Source organism: Dipodomys merriami, unplaced genomic scaffold (genome assembly GCF_024711535.1).
Source record: "Dipodomys merriami isolate MVZ:Mamm:240054 unplaced genomic scaffold, mDipMer1.0.p SCAF_505, whole genome shotgun sequence".
NCBI classification, from domain to species: domain Eukaryota; kingdom Metazoa; phylum Chordata; class Mammalia; order Rodentia; family Heteromyidae; genus Dipodomys; species Dipodomys merriami.
Genome location: NW_027206075.1, coordinates 288,401 through 305,167, shown reverse-complemented (window position 1 = coordinate 305,167; position 16,767 = coordinate 288,401). Strand labels below are relative to the sequence as shown.

The following is a 16,767-nucleotide window of genomic DNA, read 5'->3' as shown; positions in this document are numbered from 1 at the left end:
GAGCAAGCCTCAGAGGAGGAGCCTTAAAGAGCCCGTGGCGCCTGGGCCGGCGGCATTGAGTGCTAAGAACAAACCCACGTTAGAAATTTTATTGTCTGGCCTTTGAGGCGGACTGAGATCAGGTCACCCCTTCTCCGGCTCCTCCTAAGCCTCATTTTAGCCCTCACGGATGGCTTCCTCCTGCTTCTGTATCTGATCCGATTGCCTCTTGGCTGACCGCGACGAGCCCCGACGGCTGAACATGGATATCCGGCGCCACAGCACAGTGATCAGAAGACTTTCGTTGGACCTGCGGCCGGAGGGGCCTTTAGCGCCCACGCCCATTCCTCCAGCGCCTGTGAGGGTTAGGAGGCTGCTGAACTCAGCCTTACCCTCCCAGGTCCAACCTCCAGGGCAGTCCCTTCAGGGGACCCTCCTCTCCCGATCCAGAGGCCCACCTTCCTCTGACAAGCCCTTGGCCCGCCCATCTTTAGTCTCAAAGTCCTTGTCTTGGCAGCAGCCCATGGCCCCGCGGCCAGGACTCTGCCCCCGCCAGCCAGCCTGCTGACCTTGCGTCGGCTTTTGTGACGTCAGATATCCCACCTCCTTAGCTCAGAGAGCCCCTACCAGCTACCCCTTTTCTTTCCACGCATCACAGAAGGTTCGGAGTCCTGGTAGGTGTTAGCTGTTTATTTACATAGTGGGCACAGGGTCTTCAAGAGCTGGTGGACCCAGGTCGTTTCTTTTTCCTCCTGGTTTGATGAGCCCCCTGAGTCGGGTCCAAACCAGGAAGCTTCCGCTTGGCTGCTGCCTCCAAGGAGGCCCAAAGTTCATCGGTCTCTGTGTCTTCTATGGGCGTCTTATCGGGCTCTTGTTCTTGTGGCTCATCCTGATGAGTGGGAAGGGTCAGAAATAGGAAGGAGATACTTGGAAAATAATCCCTCTGGGAACCACCACCACCTTCATCTAGTAACCACTGCCACAATGCCTGGCACTGCAGGCGACAATTCTGCTTTTTTAGCACCACTCAGACACTTTAAATGACACCACAGATGAATGGACAGCCCTGGTTCTGTTCCAGCTGCCTCTTTTCTCCACAGGAAAATCACCTGCCCTTAGCTCCCACATTCCCAGACCTGACAGCTCACCTCCCAGTTATCTCTGCCTGACAGGAGGAGGCAGTTCAGTCGAGACTTCAGATAAATCTGAAAAAGAGAAGGGGCATTAAGAAGCCTTAGAAAGCTGAGATTAAAAACAAAACAAGGGCTGGGAAGGTGGCTCAGTGGTTGAGTGCTTGCCTTGCATGCATAAGGCCCTGGGTTCGATTCCTCAGCACCACATAAGCAGAAAAAGCTGGAAGTGAAGCTGTGGCTCATGTGGTAGGTTGCTAGCCTTGAGCTGAAGAGCCAAGGGGCAGTGCCCAGGCCCAGAGTTCAGGCCCCACCTCCGACAAAAAACAAAAACAAAACAAAAAACAGGGACACAAAAAATCGGGGCTTCAGAAAACCATTAAGTAGGTAGAGGGGATGACGGCATGAGAGCTGGACTCATACCTTATGCTCCAAGCCACGAGGATTCCGGATCCTATGTATCCTCAAGACTCTATCCAAGCCACAGGAGGCTAGTAAGGGCTTTGAAGGGTGGCACTGCAGCCCTCGGACACTGCCTGCCAGCCCCTTCAGACAGCCCAGTAGGCGCCCTGGAGAAGAAGAGGGAGGCACCAACAACTTCTTTTTGAATGTTGAATGCTTGCTGTTCAGACCACTTTACATTCCAAAACTTTATCCTTCAAAGAACCCCAAGACAGGGGTTGCCAATTTCCATTTTACAGATGAAGAAACTAAAGCACAGGGGGTTAGCTAGCTTTTGGAAAACCATGAATTCAAAGCATCCTGTCCTTGCCTGAGGCCTGAACAGCTCCCTATTCCAATGCAGAGGGAAATGACTTCCTCATCCAAAGCACTCCCTAAGCCACTCACCTTGCCGAAAATCAATTTCCGCCAGCTGCCCATGAGTGTTTCCAACAATGACAGAACTGAGAAGGAGACCAAAAGTGGGTTGGGATAAGCAGGAACCTCCTACAGTCCCTCCTGAGCCCCATCCTTCCCCTTTAAATACTCACTTGCCCTCAGGAGTGAGGGTCATGGCAGTCAGCGGATACTCCCCATAGGTGCTCTCTAGGACAGGCCTGCGCTGGGGGGAGGCTGGATCATACACACGGACCTAGAGGAACACAGAGGCGTCACCAGCGCCTCTCCATCCCACTGCTTCCTTGTCATTCTTCTGATCACTGCTTCCTATGACCTGCCCCCTTCCCCAGAGCAACTTTTTAAGATATGTACCTCATCTCTGAAAACTGGGAATGGAAGGGTAGGAGTGGGCAGACTTGTTCTGGAACATGAATGAACAGCAAAAGGAAAAAGTCTCCTATGAGCCGGGCGCTGGTGGCTCACGCCTGTAATCCTAGCTACTCAGGAGGCTGAGATCTGAGGATCGCGGTTCAAAGCCAGCCCGGGCAGGAGAGACCGTGAGACTCCTATCTCCAATAAACCACCAGAAAACCGGAAGTGGCGCTGTAGCTCAAGTGGTAGAGAGCTCGCCTTGAGCTGAAGAGCTGAGGGACAGCGCCCAGGCTCAGAGTTCAAGCCCCACAACCGACAAAAAAAAAAAAAAAAAAAAAAAAAAAAAGTCTCCTATGTTGGGTGGTTTGGGGCAGAAGGTGAACGTAATATCCTCCCATTTGGGGCAACAGAGGGATAAAAAGCAAGGTGGTACAATAGGACTGGCAAAAACCAAAAAAAAAAAAAGGGGGGGGGGGGCTGGGAAATGTGGCTTAGTGGTAGGAGTGCTTGCCTAGCATGCATGAAGCTCTGGGTTCAATCCCCCAGTACCATATAAACAGAAAGACATAAAAGTTGAGCTGTGGCTTGTGGAAATGTGCTAGCCTCAAGCAAAAAAAAAAAAAAAAAACAGGGCTGGGAAGTTGGCTCAGTGGTAGAGCGCTTGCCTTGCATGCCTGAGGCCCTGGGTTCGATTCCTCAGCACCACATAAGCAAAAAGAAAAAAGCCGGAAGTGGCGCTGTGGCTCAAGTGGTAGAGCACTGGCCTTGAGCTGAAGAGCTGAGGGACAGTGCTCAGGCCCAGAGTTCAGGCCCCACAACCGGACCAAAAAAAAAAAAAAAAGCAGCTCAGAGACAGAGTCCAGGCCCTGAGTTCAAGCCCCAGGACTGGCAAAATAAAGTTACCTTCTTTGTAAAAAAAAAAAGTCCTGTGTTTTTTGTTATGGTGTAAGCACCAGTACTCACTGCCTGGGCATTGTCCCTTAGCTGTTCTGCTCAAGGCTAGCTAACTCCATTTTCAGCGTTTTGCTGGTTAAATGGAGTTACATTCCTGCCCAGGCTGGCTTGGAACGGAAATCCTCAGGTCTCACCCACTGGTGCCTGGCTCTCACATCATCAGGACCAGACCACCAAGATCAGCACACTGAAATGTTCTGAAGCCAAAGAGAGGAGTGTCTTACCTGTATAGCAAGGCAAATCAGTGGCTATATATCAGGACCATGATAGCTTTGACACCTAGTCTGAGGTCCACAAGACCACTGTGAAGAAAGCACTTCCCTTTCTTCCTAACCATAGAGATATGAGTTATAATTAGCCAGGCACCAGAGGCTCATGCCTATAATCCTAGCTACTTAGCTGAGATAGGAGGGCTGGTACAAAACCAGCTCAGGAAGGAAAGCCCATGAGACTTCCCCACCCCCTTGGACCCCCAGGCTTGAACTCAAGGCCTAGGTGTTGTCCCTGAGCTTCTTTACTCAAGTTTAGTGTGCTACAGCTCCACTTCCAGCATTTTGGTGGCTAATTGGAGATGATTCTTGCAGACTTTCCTGCATTGACTGGTTTGGAACCAGTACCCTCAGATCTCAGCCTCCCCAGTAGCTAGAATTCTAGGTATGAGCCACTGGTATCCATGAGTATCATCTCCAGGTAAACACCAAAAGTAAGCCGGGCACCAGTGGCTCACGCCTGTAACCCTAGCTACTCAGGAGGCTGAGATCTGAGGTCAGATCTGAGATCTGATCAGTTCAAAGCCATCCCAGGCAGGAAAGTCCATGAGACTTTTTTTTTTTTTGGATCTGGTCATGGGGCCTGAACTCTGGGCCTGGGCGCTGTCCCTCAGCTCTTCAGCTCAAGGCTAGCACTCTACTACTTGAGCCACAGCACCACTTCCGGCTTTTTTCTTATGTGGTGCTGAGGAATTGAACCCAGGGCCTCGAGCATGCAAGGCAAGTGCTCTACCACTGAGCCACCTTCCCAGCCCCCGAGTCCATGAGACTTTTATCTCCAATAAACCACCAGAAAACTGTAAGTGGCACTGTGGCTCAAGTGGTAGAGCACTCGCCTTGAGCTGAAGAGCCCAGGGACAGCGCTCAAGCCCAGAGTTCAAGCCTCGTGACCGACAAAAAACAAAAAACACCAAAAGTGGAGTTGTGGCTCAAGTGGTAGAGCACTAACCTTGATCAAAAAAGTGCAAGGGCAGGGGCTGGGAAGGTGGCTCAGTGGTAGAGCACTTGCCTTGCATGCCTGAGGCCCTGGGTTGGATTCCTCAGCACCACGTAAGCAAAAAGAAAAAAGCCGGAAGTGGCGCTGTGGATCAAGTGGTAGAACGCTAGCCTTGAGGTGAAGGGCTGAGGGACAGCGCCCAGGCCCAGAGTTCAGGCCCCACGACCGGACCCAAAAAAAAAAAAAAGTGCAAGGGCAGTGCCCAGGCCCTGAGTTTAAGCCCCAGGACGACAAGCACAAACATAAAACCACCACCAAGGCCCCGACAATAATAATTTAAGAAATTCCATCCTAGACTATAGTAAGGGAATGCCACAGGTTCAGTACCAAGGCTAGTCTAGATGAGGAAGCTCAGAAGAAGACGGTGCAAAGGTGGCTGTGTCATACTACAAAGTCTATTCTGCTCAACCCAGCAGCAGGCAGCAATGAGATGCTGCCTCACCTGCTGGTATCCTGTGCATGTGACAAGCTTCTGTGAACCAGGGAGGAACTGTATATCTTGTTCCCAAATGGGAACCCGCAGATTGAGCCAGTCATTCCGCACCTGGGGGGAGGAAGTAAGGTAGGAAGATGAGGTATAGACAGGCTTAGTGTGCCACTTAAGTCCCTCATTACACCTGTAAGCCCATCTAGACTCAGGTTAGTCAGTGACCTCAGCCTCCCCTGACCTCAGCCACAGTCTCTCCTTGCCCCATCACTCACATTCTTGGCTTTGAACACAGGTTCCTTGGATCCCTGCAGGTCCCATATTTTCAAAGCATTCTCCTTCCCCCCAGTAGCAACCACGTGGGGGTGTGCTGGGTCTTGGCGCATCCTACATATCTCAGGACCTACCCTCAGTTCCAAGAGCTGTAAAGAATGAGATGGGTCAGCGCAGAATCCTTAATCCTCCCCCTCCCAAAGCCTCCATGAGCCCTAGCTGACTTCCACCCTCCTCAGCTATTAACTCTAGAATCTCACGGGGTCAGATGATGTCTCTTTCTCATTGTCATGCCAGACTCTGAGGATCCCGGAATCCACACATGTGATGAGGTTGCTGCAAGCAGGGAAGGAAATAAGGATTTTAAAACATGAAGCCTGGTACAGGTGATGTGAACCTGTAGTCCCGCCACTAAAAAGGCTGAGATGAGAGGACCACATGAACCTGTAAGTTCAGGACTGGCCAACATAGTGAGACCCTATCTCAAAAAACCGTAAGGCTGGGCACTGATGGCTCATGCCTGTGATCCTAGCTACTTAAAGAGGTTGAGATCTGAGGATGGAGGTTGGAAACCAGCCCAGGCAGAAAAGTCCCCAAGAGATTCTTTATCTCCAATGAACCACTCAAAACCAACCAACCAGAAGTGGTGCTGTGGCTTACTTAAGTGGTAAAACACTAGCCTTGAACACAAAGAGGCTCAGAGACAATGCCCAGACCGTGAGTTTAAGCCCCACAACCCACCAAAAAAAAAAAAAAAAGTGAGGCTGGGTGCTGGTGGCTCATGTCTATAATCTCAGCTAAGGAGGCTGAGAGCAGGGGGATTGTAGTTTGAAGCCAACCAGGGCAGAAAAGTCCATGAGACTCTAATGACCAATTAATCCACCAAAAGCCAGAACTGGAGCTGTGGCTCAAGTAGTATAGCCTTAGCTTTTGACAAAAACAAAACAAAATCTCAAGGACAGTACCCAGGTCCTGAGTTCAAGTCCCAGGACCCCCATCCCCAGTATGTTTTATTACATGAATATTACAGGACTATTACAAGTTTTCCAGTGCTACCTCAAACATTATAATGGAACCAGGAGAAAATTCTAGAGAATGCAAACTTTATCAAGGAATACAGTTTGTCTGCTCATTGCAGGTGAAAATTACACTCAGTATTCAATAAATGTGTAAAATAGAAATGAACCACGGAAGGCAGGAACCCTGGTCCCTGTCACCCATCCAAGGGCAGTGTGACCTAAGGATGTAACACCTTTATTCAGTTATCCTTAAGAGGGGGGACTTCAAAGCTCTCCCTACGAGGTGAACCTTCAGCCAGGCGACCAGTCTTACCCATCGGCCTGGGCGAGACCTCGGAAGGTACCCTCCCCGCCGGGGCAGTGTCTCTGGCCTTGGAAAATGCCCTCCTCCGTATCGAAGCGCTTCACCGTCCCATCCGCGCAGCCCACCAGAATCTGCAAGGGGAGGCAAGAGGGTAGGATGGCCAGGGCGAGGCTGCCGCGGGCGCCCCGGCCCAGGGCGCCCCGGGCCCCCCAGCTCCGGCCCGGCCTGCGGCCACTCACCCGGGCCTCGCCTACCGCGTCCCGGCCCAGGGCGCCCCGGGCCCCCCAGCTCCGGCCCGGCCCGCGCCCCGGCCCAGGGCGCCCGGGCCCCCCAGCTCCGGCCCGCGGCCACTCACCCGGGCCTCGCCGCCCGCGCCCCGGCCCAGGGCGCCCCGGGCCCCCCAGCTCCGGCCCGGCCTGCGGCCACTCACCCGGGCCTCGCCGCCCGCGCCCCGGCCCAGGGCGCCCGGGCTCCCCAGCTCCGGCCCGGCCCGCGCCCCGGCCCAGGGCGCCCCGGGACCCCCAGCTCCGGCCCGCGGCCACTCACCCGGGCCTCGCCGCCCGCGCCCCGGCCCAGGGCGCCCGGGCCCCCCAGCTCCGGCCCGCGGCCACTCACCCGGGCCTCGCCGCCCGCGCCCCAGCACAGGGCGCCCCGAGCCCCCCAGCACCCGGCCCGCGGCCACTCACCCGGGCCTCGCCGCCCGCGCCCCAGCACAGGGCGCCCCGAGCCCCCCAGCACCCGGCCCGCGGCCACTCACCCTGGCCTCGCCGCCCGCGCCCCAGCACAGGGCGCTCACCGCCTCCTCCCGCCGCGGCTGTCCCGCCGCCGTGAAGTTCGCTGCCTGTTTCCGCTGAAGGTTCACCCCTGCAGGATGAGGGCGTCAGTCGCGCAAGCGTCCGGCACCGACCCCTGCACGTCCACACGCCCGCCCCAGCCCCCACCTTTGAGGATGCCGGTCTCGGTGCCGACCCACACATGGTTCCAACGCGCCGCGGCAGCCGCCATGACGGAGCCCGAAGCCCGGGCCCGCACTTCCGGCGCGCCTCGAGCGTCACCGGCGAGCGACGGCCCGCGCCCCCCCTCGCCCCCCCCCCGCCCCCCCCCCGCCCCCCGCGCGCCGCCGGCGGCGAGCTGGAAAAAGCCCGGGGGGTAAGGAAGGCGCTTCTGCCCGATCCATCCGGTTTTGCTTTAGGAAAAGGAAATCCGGAGACGCTTGCTTCCGTAGAGCTGAAGAGTCGCTTGCCCGTTCTGTGGTTGCGGAGCGGGCTGACAGCGCGATCTTTCCCCACCCTGCTTCTGTAACGCCAGATTCACTGAGTAATAATTCTCGATTTCATTTAGTTTAGTTCACCACGTACTAATTTCACTGGCCAGGCGGAGTCGTTGGCAACCACAGGTTCTTTTAATCCTGATCTTAGTCACTGTGATCATCCGAGAGGTGCGATGCCCGGGTTACAGACTGCCGGGAGGTCAGAGTCGCTGCAGGTACGACAGTGTCAAAACTCAAAGCTAGTTCAAGGCAGCAGCGCTGGTTGAAAGCGTTCTCGGGTCCTGTTTTGATTTTTCTTTTTTCCTTTGGTCGGTCGTGGGGCTTGAACTCTGGGCCTGGGCGCTGTCCCTCAGCTCAAGGCGAGCGCTCTACCACTTGAGTCACAGCGCCACTTCCGGTTTTCTGGTGGTTAATTGGAGATCAGAGTCTCACGGACTTTCCTGCCTGAGCTGGCTTTGAACCACAATCCTCAGACCTCAGTCTCCTGAGTAGGTAGGATTACAGGCATGAGCCACCTGCGCCCAGCTCCTATTTTGATTTTTATCTTCTTTTTTTTCCTGGTCCTGGGACTTGAAGTTAGGGCTTGAGCACTGTCCCTGGGTTTCTTTTGTTCAAAGCGAGCGCTCTACCCCGTGAACCACAGCGCCACTTCCGGTTTTCAGTCGTGTGTTGGAGATGAGAGCCTCCCGGCGTTTCCTGCCTGGGCTGGCTTTGAACCGCAATCCTCGTATCTCAGCCTGAGTAGCTAGGGTTACAGGCGTGAGCCACCGCTTTTTGACAGTTGGTCTGGTGTGTTAAGGGCAATTAGCTCATTTGCCTAGCTTTTTCTACTATAGCTTATTATGTAGTTTTTATGCTTGCTAGGCAGGTGTGTTAAACCTGTTATACCTCCCTCAGCTTCAGACCTGTGCGGCCATGACTTAATTTGATAAATGCAATTTTAGAATTGCCTCATGGCTTTGTGATGGACTGAGTGATGGCTTGCACAAGTAAAACGTAGCCATTTTGTGGTAGTGTCTTCACTCAAAGCGGAATCCAGTCACTCAGGACAAGGCATCTTTATCTCCACAGCACCCTTACTTGACCACGAAACTCGTCAAATTTGTGATGAAAGGGCTCTCAAGGCTCATGCTTAGTAAGTCTCTTCTGATGGCTAAGGAAGTTTACTGGGAGACAGCGAGGGAAAGGGAGAAACTGCCCCAAAAGAAATAAACTCTATACCTGAGCAATGCAACTGGCCCAAACTGTGCATCATTTTTATAACGACTGAAAAAAAATTGAAAGTGGTAAGTTATGGAACAGGACCGGTACTGTGCACCTCAGCAGTCAAGAGACCCAAGAACCAGCTCCATAGAGGAAAGGGGGAATCACAAATCTGAATACTCAATAAAGGAAAACATCTTCATCTACGTATTCCATGGATATAAGTCTAAAAGCAGCACCGACTCACTTAAAAAAAGAAACTCCTAGATGGCCAGCCGGGGGCTCACGTATTCATCCGAGGATAAGCAGAGCACTGGCCGCTGGCCTTGTGCTAAAGAGCGCCGGGACAAAGCTCAAGCTCCACGACCCACCAACCATAACCTTTGTTTAACATCAGCGGACCCTGTTAATATGGTTTAACAACACGCTTCGCTATAAAGAGGGCAGTAAACCAGCACACCCCTTAAAACTAGGTATAAATAGCCACAGTAGCCTTACTTTTAGAACAAATCATATTTCCCCGGATGGGGAGTGCACCGTTCCTGGAAGTACTGCAATACCAGGTCGATGCGTGGAGTGGACGGAGCAAGCTCCTATTCCATCTCCTAGTGCCAAAAATCCATTTAATATATTGTCCTCGGATAGAGGACGTATCAGATATTAAACTGATAAGAACAGATACTACACTTGATCTTAGCCAAAAGGCCGAGAAGCGATGCCTACAGACAGCTGTTCCCGAAGGCCTTATCATTGCTACCCATTTTACAATTGTGGTGACTTACATGCGCCAGAAGTCAAATTATTCTCCAATCCTATGTGTTCCTTACGGTCATATAAGAATTATCTTTTCTTTGCAATAAAGCTTTCTTTATAGAAAAATCATGAAATATAGCCCTTTTCTATTTGGTGTGCTTGATCGGGGCTTATGTATTTTGCATAACCCCGCCCCCTTCCCTGCTATTTGGAATCCTGAGGTTGGTTGCGCTTACTACCGTGATCTCAGTGTCCACAAGCCTCATTTTCTCGCTGCTTGTGGCGTTAGTATCCCATCCTGGAGGGTTTAGGGTTGGGGGAAGAGGGAGATGTAGAACTGTGCTGCCCTGTGGGTTGGTCTCAGACGGTGGCCTTTAAGATTCTTTCCCCTCTGCATGGGGGGTGGGGGGTGGGGGGTGCTCAGAGGACCCCACAGCCTGTCCGCCACCACCCCACCCCCATACACACACAGACCACACTTGCTGTCTGTGCCACCCCGCACCACAGGAGGGAGATAACCTGAGAAAAGTATTTCCGGGTTTCTGGGTCCCTCGAGTAGGGACCAGTGCTGCCAGGAGCGGAAGGAAGCTTCACCTAATGTTCCATTAACCAGGGACAGGTTTCCCTGGATAGCTCCACACCCCAATACCCTTCCGAGCCACAGCTTCACTCTTTTTGATAAAAGAATCTGACGAGGCTGGGAATGTGGTTTAGTGGTAGAGTGCTTGCCTCACCTGCATGAAGCCCTGGGTTCGATTCCTTAGTACCACATAAACAAGCTGGAAGTAACACTGTGGCTCAAGTGGTTGTGCTAGCCTTGGGCAAGAGGTCAGGGACACTGCCCAGGCAGCATTCTAAGCCCAAGTACTGGCAAACTTGAAAACAAACCTCAAAATAGCTGGGGGCAACGCTCCCGCCGGGCCGGCCACCTCCCTGGATCTTTAGATAATGAATGAATGCTGGCTGCGGCCTCTCAGAGAAGACATGTGGATGCACAGCCTAGTCCACTCTCCCCCTGTAAAGGGCCAGCCTGGGCTCGGTGGACACAGGCGAGACGCCATGACCAGCTGAACAGCCTCTTCACAAACCTTCCTGAGTCTTTCCCCACTGAGTTTACAAGGGACGTCTTGGTTGTTCCAAGCACAGGTGACCCAAGCGCTGGGATCCTGCGATCCAGCATCAGCAGCATAGAGGCTCACCAGCTTCAGAACGTCATACCTCTGTTTCCTGTCCTAATTTCCCCACTGGTCTCAGGAGGTGGAGAGCTGAGGCTGTGGATGCCAGACAGACGCAAGTGACCACCTGGCCATGGCTACCGCTTGTGAAGGGCCCTGCTTTCCATAAAACCCTTTCCGTGAACTTGGGGGAGGCACTGTGGTCTGGAGAGCGTGTGGAAAGAGTGGAACACTTGTGTGATATTTCTGTAGTGTGCCTCTGACACATCACTGCAGACTGGGTGGTTTAGAGATCTGTGTTCACAGCTCTGAAGTCCAACAACATGGAATCAGTGTCTTCTGGGCCACATTCCCTCAGGAGGTACAAGGCACGGTGAATTCTAGGTCTTCTCTCAGCTTCTAAACCTGTGAGAGCAGAGTGAAGTCTCTACAGAGGATCATCCCTTGGTGCATTTCTGGGACCCAATTTCCCCCTTTTAGGGGCACAATAACAACAGAAATTGGCGTTGATCTCCTGCCAAGAGCCCATTTCCATGTAAGGTCACATTTACAGGTACTGGGTGATGAGAGCGTCCACTTATGAAATTTGGGAACACAACCCATTACAATGTTCCTGCCTCTGGGCTGGGAAGGTGGCTCAGTGGTAGAGCGCTTGCCTTGCATGCATGAGGCCCTGGGTTCAATTCCTCAGCAACACGTAAGAAAAAAGAAAAAAGCTAGAAGTGGTGCTGTGGCTCAAGTGGTAGAGTGCTTGCTTTGAGCTGAAGAGCTGAGGGACAGCGTCCAGGCCCAGAGTTCAGGCCCCATGACCAGACCAAAAAACAAACAATGTTCCTGCCTCTGCCCACAGCCTCTACCTCCCTATTGGTCTTGTGGCTCCTCTGGGGCCCCATCTCCTTCCTGGCACCCAGCAGATCACTGCTGGCCCTGACTGCTGGGCCTGAGCTAACACTGAGAATTCAGTGAGAGCTGGTGTAGGGGTGAAGGGTCTCCTAGACTGTTATGGTCCCAGACTGTGTGAGGAAAACTAAGCCGAGAAAGTGATCCTTTACTAAAAACAAAGAGAGGCCAGAGAGACTTTAAAACATTTCACACGGACTTCAGCCCTATCTCATACCCTGCCCAATTAGAATGGCGCCTGCTGTGCGATGTTGTGCATCCCACCCTGTGATGGATTGCCTCCTGCTTCAAGGGAGTCCATGCCTCACTGTGCACATTGTGTATCCTCCTAGCTATCTTTGTAATAAAGCTTCTGTAGCTGTCTTTATTTTTTGGGGGGGTCTGGTCGTGGGGCCTGAACTCTGGGCCTGGGAGCTGTCCCTCAGCTCTTCAGCTCAAGGCTAGTGCTCTACCACTTGAGCCACAGCGCCACTTCCGGCTTTTTTCTTTTTTGCTTATGTGGTGCTGAGGAATCGAACCCAGGGCCTTGAACATGCAAGGCAAGCACTCTACCACTGAGCCACCTTCCCAGCCCCCTGTAGCTATCTTTGTAACAACCCCTAGCTTCAAGGATGCAGGGGCATATGATATTATGTTTCTGGAACATACAAACCCCAAGAGTAAGAATATCCAGCTGTGTAGAGCACATGGACAGCAAAGATGGCGCTGAGTGGGCAGAGCCCAATTTGCTTTACGTTCAGTGTATAACCAGCCCGTGGAAGCTTAGGTGCATGATAGAGTGTGACCTTGACAGTGATTAGTTCCTCTTCCTCCCCTGCCATGCCACCCAATCTTTTTTGCTTTAAAAAGGGCTGCTGTGTTAATAAACAAGTTTCTTCCTGCTTGAAAAAAAAATAGCTGGGGGCCAAAGGCTTGCACCTGTAAACCTACATTTAGGTGAGATCAGAAGAGGCAGGCTTGAAACCAACCTGGGCAGGGAAACCCAGAATATACCCCCAAAACAAAAGCTGGAGCTGTGACTCAAGCAGTAGTGTGAAGGCCAACAGCACCAAGCCCCCAGATCTGAATTTGGCTGGCTTTTATTTTGGGGGGTCCGGTTGTGGGGCCTGGGTGCTGTCCCTCAGCTCTTCAGCTCAAGGCTAGCACTCTACCACTTGAGCCACCTTCCCAGCCCTTTGGCTGGCTTTTAAAGTAGCAGTTTTTCACCTGGGATGCACCTTTACCAGCCTTTGCACATGTCAACCATGAAGATGGAGGTTGTCATTCCCCCTCAATTGTTTCCATTACTGCAGAAAACCTATTTCCTTCAATCGTTGCTAATCTATCTGCCAGTCAGATCTTGAACTCTCAGCCTGGACTCTGAGCATTTCAGCTCAAGAGAACTCTACCACTTGAGCAGGTGCCACTTCATCTTCTGGTTTATTTATTGAAGATCAGTCTGACTTTGCTACCCAGGCTGGCTTTAAACCAGTCTTCAGGTCTCAGTCCCCTGAGTAGAAGCTAGCCTTACTTGTGTGCCTAGACTTGCTCTAAAGGTGAAGTTCCTAACAGACTCTGGACCATGTGAAACAGAACCACAAGAAAGCAAATCACAATAGAAATGCAGCTTTATTAAGGAAATGAGAATGAAGCAAGTTGAAACTGGGTTGGAAAACAGTCTGAAATTTTCCTTTAATATTCTCCAAAGCTTGAGGCTCCTACAGAGAAAAGCTGAGTGTTAGAAAAGCACTGTGTTCTAAACATTGAGAAAACCAAAACCCAAACAGTAAAAATTTACCTATTTGCATGGTCTTATCCTTCAGATCTGGGGGAAAAAAACCATGTCTTAGTACCATTTCGTTTTATTACCCCCTGTTGTACTAGTCTTGGTGTCCCTCAGACAGTTCCTTCTGGAACAATTTTCCTCTTTTCCCCCAGCCAGCCCCAGTGGGTTCACCTTTACAGGCTCTGAGGCAAGGACAGGAAGTAAGACATGTGCATATTTCTTCATTGGGAAATCTTAATTGTCATACCTCATAGAAGTAAATTTACTTACCAATGATAGCAACCTACAGTTGAGCAGGCAAAATGTTTAACTCTCCTGCAAAGGCAGATATTGGAAGCTTATTTTTGTGGTTGAGGGAGAAAAGGGCAATTTGCTAGGCTGCTTCAACATATTTTTCTAGGTCATGGGGCCTGAACTCTGGGACTGGGTGCTGTCCCTCAGGTCTTCAGCTCAAGGCAAGCACTCTAGTACTTGAGCCAGAGCCTTTGAACCAAGATCCTCAGCTTGAGTAGCTAGGACTATAGGTGTGAAATATCAACACCAGCTTCAACAATCGAGCCTGTTTTTTTACTCCATTCGCAAAGGTAAGCTCACAACTCAGAATATACCTTTCAGTCACAGTGATCAGACTGGGGCGGTATTCAACTCATCACTGTGAGCAGGAACCTATCAGCATTTGCTCAGTATGTGGCTCTTCACAATCACAGGCATGGTAACTATAAATACTCCAAAGACATTTACCTCATCGATCCCAGCCTCTGCATAAATCCAGTTCTGAAACAAAAAGACTTAAATCAATAAATACAGAACGTACTTGATTGCATACTTACAACCCTCCCCAGAATATCAGATTTCCAAGTCTCAACAGCAAGGCATCAGCCGAACGAGATTCCATTAAGGAAGTCATCATGCACAGGCCTGAAAAGGCCCTATTCTGCCCAATGAGGCAAACGTACACATACTGACAGTCACTCACCTTGAAGTCAGCAGTCATCTCTGGTAAACAACCTGGAAAAAGACAAACTCATGTATAAAAGTCCTTTTGTACATGGCTCCCCTGAGTCATCTTTTGTTTCTCAGGTGTTCATGTGTTTTCATTAACAGTCATAGTGAGCTAGTTTGATTCATCATAGAAACTGGATAATTTACTTGATGGGGAAAAAGAACCAAACTTACCTCTATGACTGGAGGCATCTGGATTGTTCTATCATATACAGGAACAACATGAAGCTCCTAAATGAAAGAAAAAAATCAGCAAGCGCTACCTCAAACAAAACCTTTCTTAGCTACAACTGGAAATAGATTGGGAAAGTATGCAGGGTCTTTGCTGTGTTTCAGTTTTAACAGCTGACAGGGATTTGCTAACATTAGTTACTCCCTGCACAAAGGGTTCATATAAATTTTCACAGCACAAACATACCTTAAGATGGAGAAAATTATCGCAAAGACCTGGAAAAAGAGAAACAGTTTGCTTCCATGTTTGAGACTGAATAAAATTTCTTCATCAGTAACCACTGCCATCAGAACTCTAACATGCTATTAACTGTTGTGCCTCACCGAGGATCAGCCTGTTGATTCAAATCATCTGACAGTTATGTGGACCAAGCAGACATTCTCTAAGAACTGAACCATAGTTAGGGTTTCAATTTCCCCCAGCCTTCATTCAGGAGAATAAGAAGCAAAAAGGAAACTTTGCTTCTACTGTTCTCTCCCCTCATGAAGTCTGTAAAGATAACCCAGGGCCATTTCTTGAGAATTACCTGTATTCATCCTGGAAGACACAGGAACACTTCAGGATAGGTAACCAGATGCTGCAGACAGATAAGGGAGCCACGGTTGGTAATTGGTAGCCTTTTAAATAACACCTCTGTACCACTGAGCCCTTTTTCTCAGTAGTAAGATGACATCACTTAAAACTCAGCCATATGCTTGTCATTTTACATTCATCACAGAATGGCCATCTAGAAAACGCCCCCCTCCCCACCCTATCACTACTCACCTGAAGCATTACTGCACTGATGGGACTGTATGGTGGCCCTTGTCTCATCCTAGCCAGCTCCTTTAAGCAGGCCCACACCTGAAAAATACAAACGGCATTTTGTTACCCTGTTGGGTCAATTAAATCAGCCTTCACAGATGACGTTTTCGGTCAATAGTGCTACTCAGGATCTTTGTCCTTTCTCCACTAAGCCATCAGAAAGAGAGAGTTCAACTAAAAAAAATCATCAATGTAGCACATGCCCTAGGAAACTCTACAGAAATTCTGCCTTCAACGAAAAAACGTTCAGCATATCGACAGGTACTTACTATGAGAACACGGTCCGGTTCCTTATGCGTTCAGATGCCTCAACCCTGCAAAAGACACTTTATCTTAGCACCATTTTCAAGTCTCAACAAGGCAGTGAGGGGCACGTGTTGGGTAGGGCCGTCTCCTCAGAGTTCAGTTTCCTCACGGAGCTCAGTACAGGTCTGTGAAGTGTTTTCATCAGAGAGAGGCCCCATGTGCGGCCCGCCGCCGCCGTGGTGTTCTCTTCTCCCACCCCCGCTGAGGCTGCCGGTTTAATGCCCCGGCCTCGCCCCGGCTACCTCGCAGGTACTAAAGACCGGCGCGGGCGACTCGCGCCTGTAACCCTAGCTGCTCAGGAAGGCGAGGTCTGAGGATCGTTGCTCGATGTCAGCCTAGGCATGAGTCCTCAGACACTAACCTCCAACTGACCATCCAAAAGCCAGTAGCGGGGCTGTGCTTCAGGTAGGACTGTGCCAGCCCAGAGTGGAACACCGAGGGTGCTGGGCCCAGGTCCTGAGGACAAGCCCCAGGACCAGCGCACAGACACAAGAAAGAGCACCAGGGAGCGCCAGCTGACGTGGTCTTCTAACAACAAGAAAATCTCACGCAGAAAACAAAGGCCAACGAGAAAAACCCAGTTACCGGGGACAAGCAACGAACCACACTCACCGAGGTCAGCGAAAAACGAGGCAGATGGCCGCGAAGGGAGAACCTTAAATAGTGTCCCGCAGAGGCTCACGGGACTTGAGGGCGGGACTGTGGCGGGCGCACGCGCATCTGGAATTGACTGAGGCAGCCGCGGGAATTGTGGGTCAGCAATTCCAGCCAGGACCGGTGTGGGGAGTTCCGC

General features: G+C 51.3%; 2 protein-coding genes, 1 long non-coding RNA gene and 8 other non-coding genes across 14 annotated transcripts; all 11 read right to left on the bottom strand.

The window, feature by feature from the left end:
- Nucleotides 1-74: 74 nt before the first annotated feature.
- On the bottom strand, nucleotides 75-545 carry LOC138810699 (testis-expressed protein 54-like). The gene is made up of 2 exons (XM_069997891.1): nucleotides 438-545; nucleotides 75-335 (listed from the first exon to the last, which is right to left on the bottom strand). Exons 1-2 carry the CDS (start codon nucleotides 502-504, stop codon nucleotides 157-159), a joined length of 246 nt encoding a protein of 81 aa, XP_069853992.1. The 5' UTR covers nucleotides 505-545; the 3' UTR covers nucleotides 75-156.
- A 108-nt stretch (nucleotides 546-653) lies between these two features.
- LOC138810664 (WD repeat-containing protein 74) lies at nucleotides 654-8,440 on the bottom strand. 2 transcript variants are annotated; one of them, XM_069997832.1, is made up of 11 exons: nucleotides 7,923-8,440; nucleotides 7,322-7,428; nucleotides 6,574-6,695; nucleotides 5,502-5,577; nucleotides 5,244-5,390; nucleotides 4,984-5,085; nucleotides 2,102-2,202; nucleotides 1,959-2,014; nucleotides 1,533-1,678; nucleotides 1,128-1,184; nucleotides 654-868 (listed from the first exon to the last, which is right to left on the bottom strand). In XM_069997832.1, exons 1-11 carry the CDS (start codon nucleotides 7,993-7,995, stop codon nucleotides 695-697), a joined length of 1,161 nt encoding a protein of 386 aa, XP_069853933.1. In that variant the 5' UTR covers nucleotides 7,996-8,440; the 3' UTR covers nucleotides 654-694. The 2 variants fall into 2 exon arrangements, with proteins under 2 accessions (XP_069853933.1, XP_069853935.1); XM_069997834.1 differs by lacking the exon at nucleotides 7,923-8,440 and adding an exon at nucleotides 7,506-7,609.
- Nucleotides 8,441-9,563: 1,123 nt separating this feature from the next.
- LOC138810705 (U2 spliceosomal RNA) lies at nucleotides 9,564-9,754 on the bottom strand. The gene has a single exon (XR_011367218.1). It is a non-coding gene; the product is annotated as a U2 spliceosomal RNA (small nuclear RNA).
- A 3,719-nt stretch (nucleotides 9,755-13,473) lies between these two features.
- LOC138810697 (uncharacterized) lies at nucleotides 13,474-16,161 on the bottom strand. 3 transcript variants are annotated; one of them, XR_011367215.1, is made up of 9 exons: nucleotides 15,938-16,161; nucleotides 15,630-15,707; nucleotides 15,051-15,441; nucleotides 14,807-14,863; nucleotides 14,607-14,638; nucleotides 14,372-14,404; nucleotides 13,901-13,945; nucleotides 13,643-13,669; nucleotides 13,476-13,562 (listed from the first exon to the last, which is right to left on the bottom strand). It is a non-coding gene; the product is annotated as an uncharacterized lncRNA (long non-coding RNA). The 3 variants fall into 3 exon arrangements; XR_011367216.1 differs by having other exon boundaries at nucleotides 13,474-13,945; nucleotides 15,051-15,079; nucleotides 15,391-15,441; XR_011367214.1 differs by having other exon boundaries at nucleotides 13,474-13,945.
- On the bottom strand, nucleotides 13,736-13,860 carry LOC138810708 (small nucleolar RNA SNORD22). The gene has a single exon (XR_011367221.1). It is a non-coding gene; the product is annotated as a small nucleolar RNA SNORD22 (small nucleolar RNA).
- LOC138810707 (small nucleolar RNA SNORD31) lies at nucleotides 14,222-14,289 on the bottom strand. Its single transcript, XR_011367220.1, has one exon. It is a non-coding gene; the product is annotated as a small nucleolar RNA SNORD31 (small nucleolar RNA).
- Nucleotides 14,472-14,544, bottom strand: LOC138810706 (small nucleolar RNA SNORD30). The gene has a single exon (XR_011367219.1). It is a non-coding gene; the product is annotated as a small nucleolar RNA SNORD30 (small nucleolar RNA).
- Nucleotides 14,702-14,766, bottom strand: LOC138810710 (small nucleolar RNA SNORD29). The gene has a single exon (XR_011367223.1). It is a non-coding gene; the product is annotated as a small nucleolar RNA SNORD29 (small nucleolar RNA).
- LOC138810711 (small nucleolar RNA SNORD28) lies at nucleotides 15,146-15,220 on the bottom strand. The gene has a single exon (XR_011367224.1). It is a non-coding gene; the product is annotated as a small nucleolar RNA SNORD28 (small nucleolar RNA).
- LOC138810712 (small nucleolar RNA SNORD27) lies at nucleotides 15,516-15,585 on the bottom strand. Its single transcript, XR_011367225.1, has one exon. It is a non-coding gene; the product is annotated as a small nucleolar RNA SNORD27 (small nucleolar RNA).
- LOC138810713 (small nucleolar RNA SNORD26) lies at nucleotides 15,788-15,864 on the bottom strand. The gene has a single exon (XR_011367226.1). It is a non-coding gene; the product is annotated as a small nucleolar RNA SNORD26 (small nucleolar RNA).
- Nucleotides 16,162-16,767: the final 606 nt, after the last annotated feature.

Bases quoted from the DNA above. Each gene is read 5' to 3' on its own strand.
- LOC138810699 (XM_069997891.1), bottom strand. From the start codon at position 504: ATGGGCTGCTGCCAAGACAAGGACTTTGAGACTAAAGATGGGCGGGCC. The intron at 336-437 runs GTGGGCCTCTGG...TAACCCTCACAG, and splicing joins CAAGGGCTTGTCAGAGGAAG to GCGCTGGAGGAATGGGCGTG.
- LOC138810664 (XM_069997832.1), bottom strand. From the start codon at position 7,995: ATGATCACAGTGACTAAGATCAGGATTAAAAGAACCTGTGGTTGCCAA. The intron at 5,391-5,501 runs GTGAGATTCTAG...CATTCTTTACAG, and splicing joins AAGAGACATCATCTGACCCC to CTCTTGGAACTGAGGGTAGG. The intron at 2,015-2,101 runs GTGAGTATTTAA...TCTCCTTCTCAG, and splicing joins ACCCTCACTCCTGAGGGCAA to TTCTGTCATTGTTGGAAACA.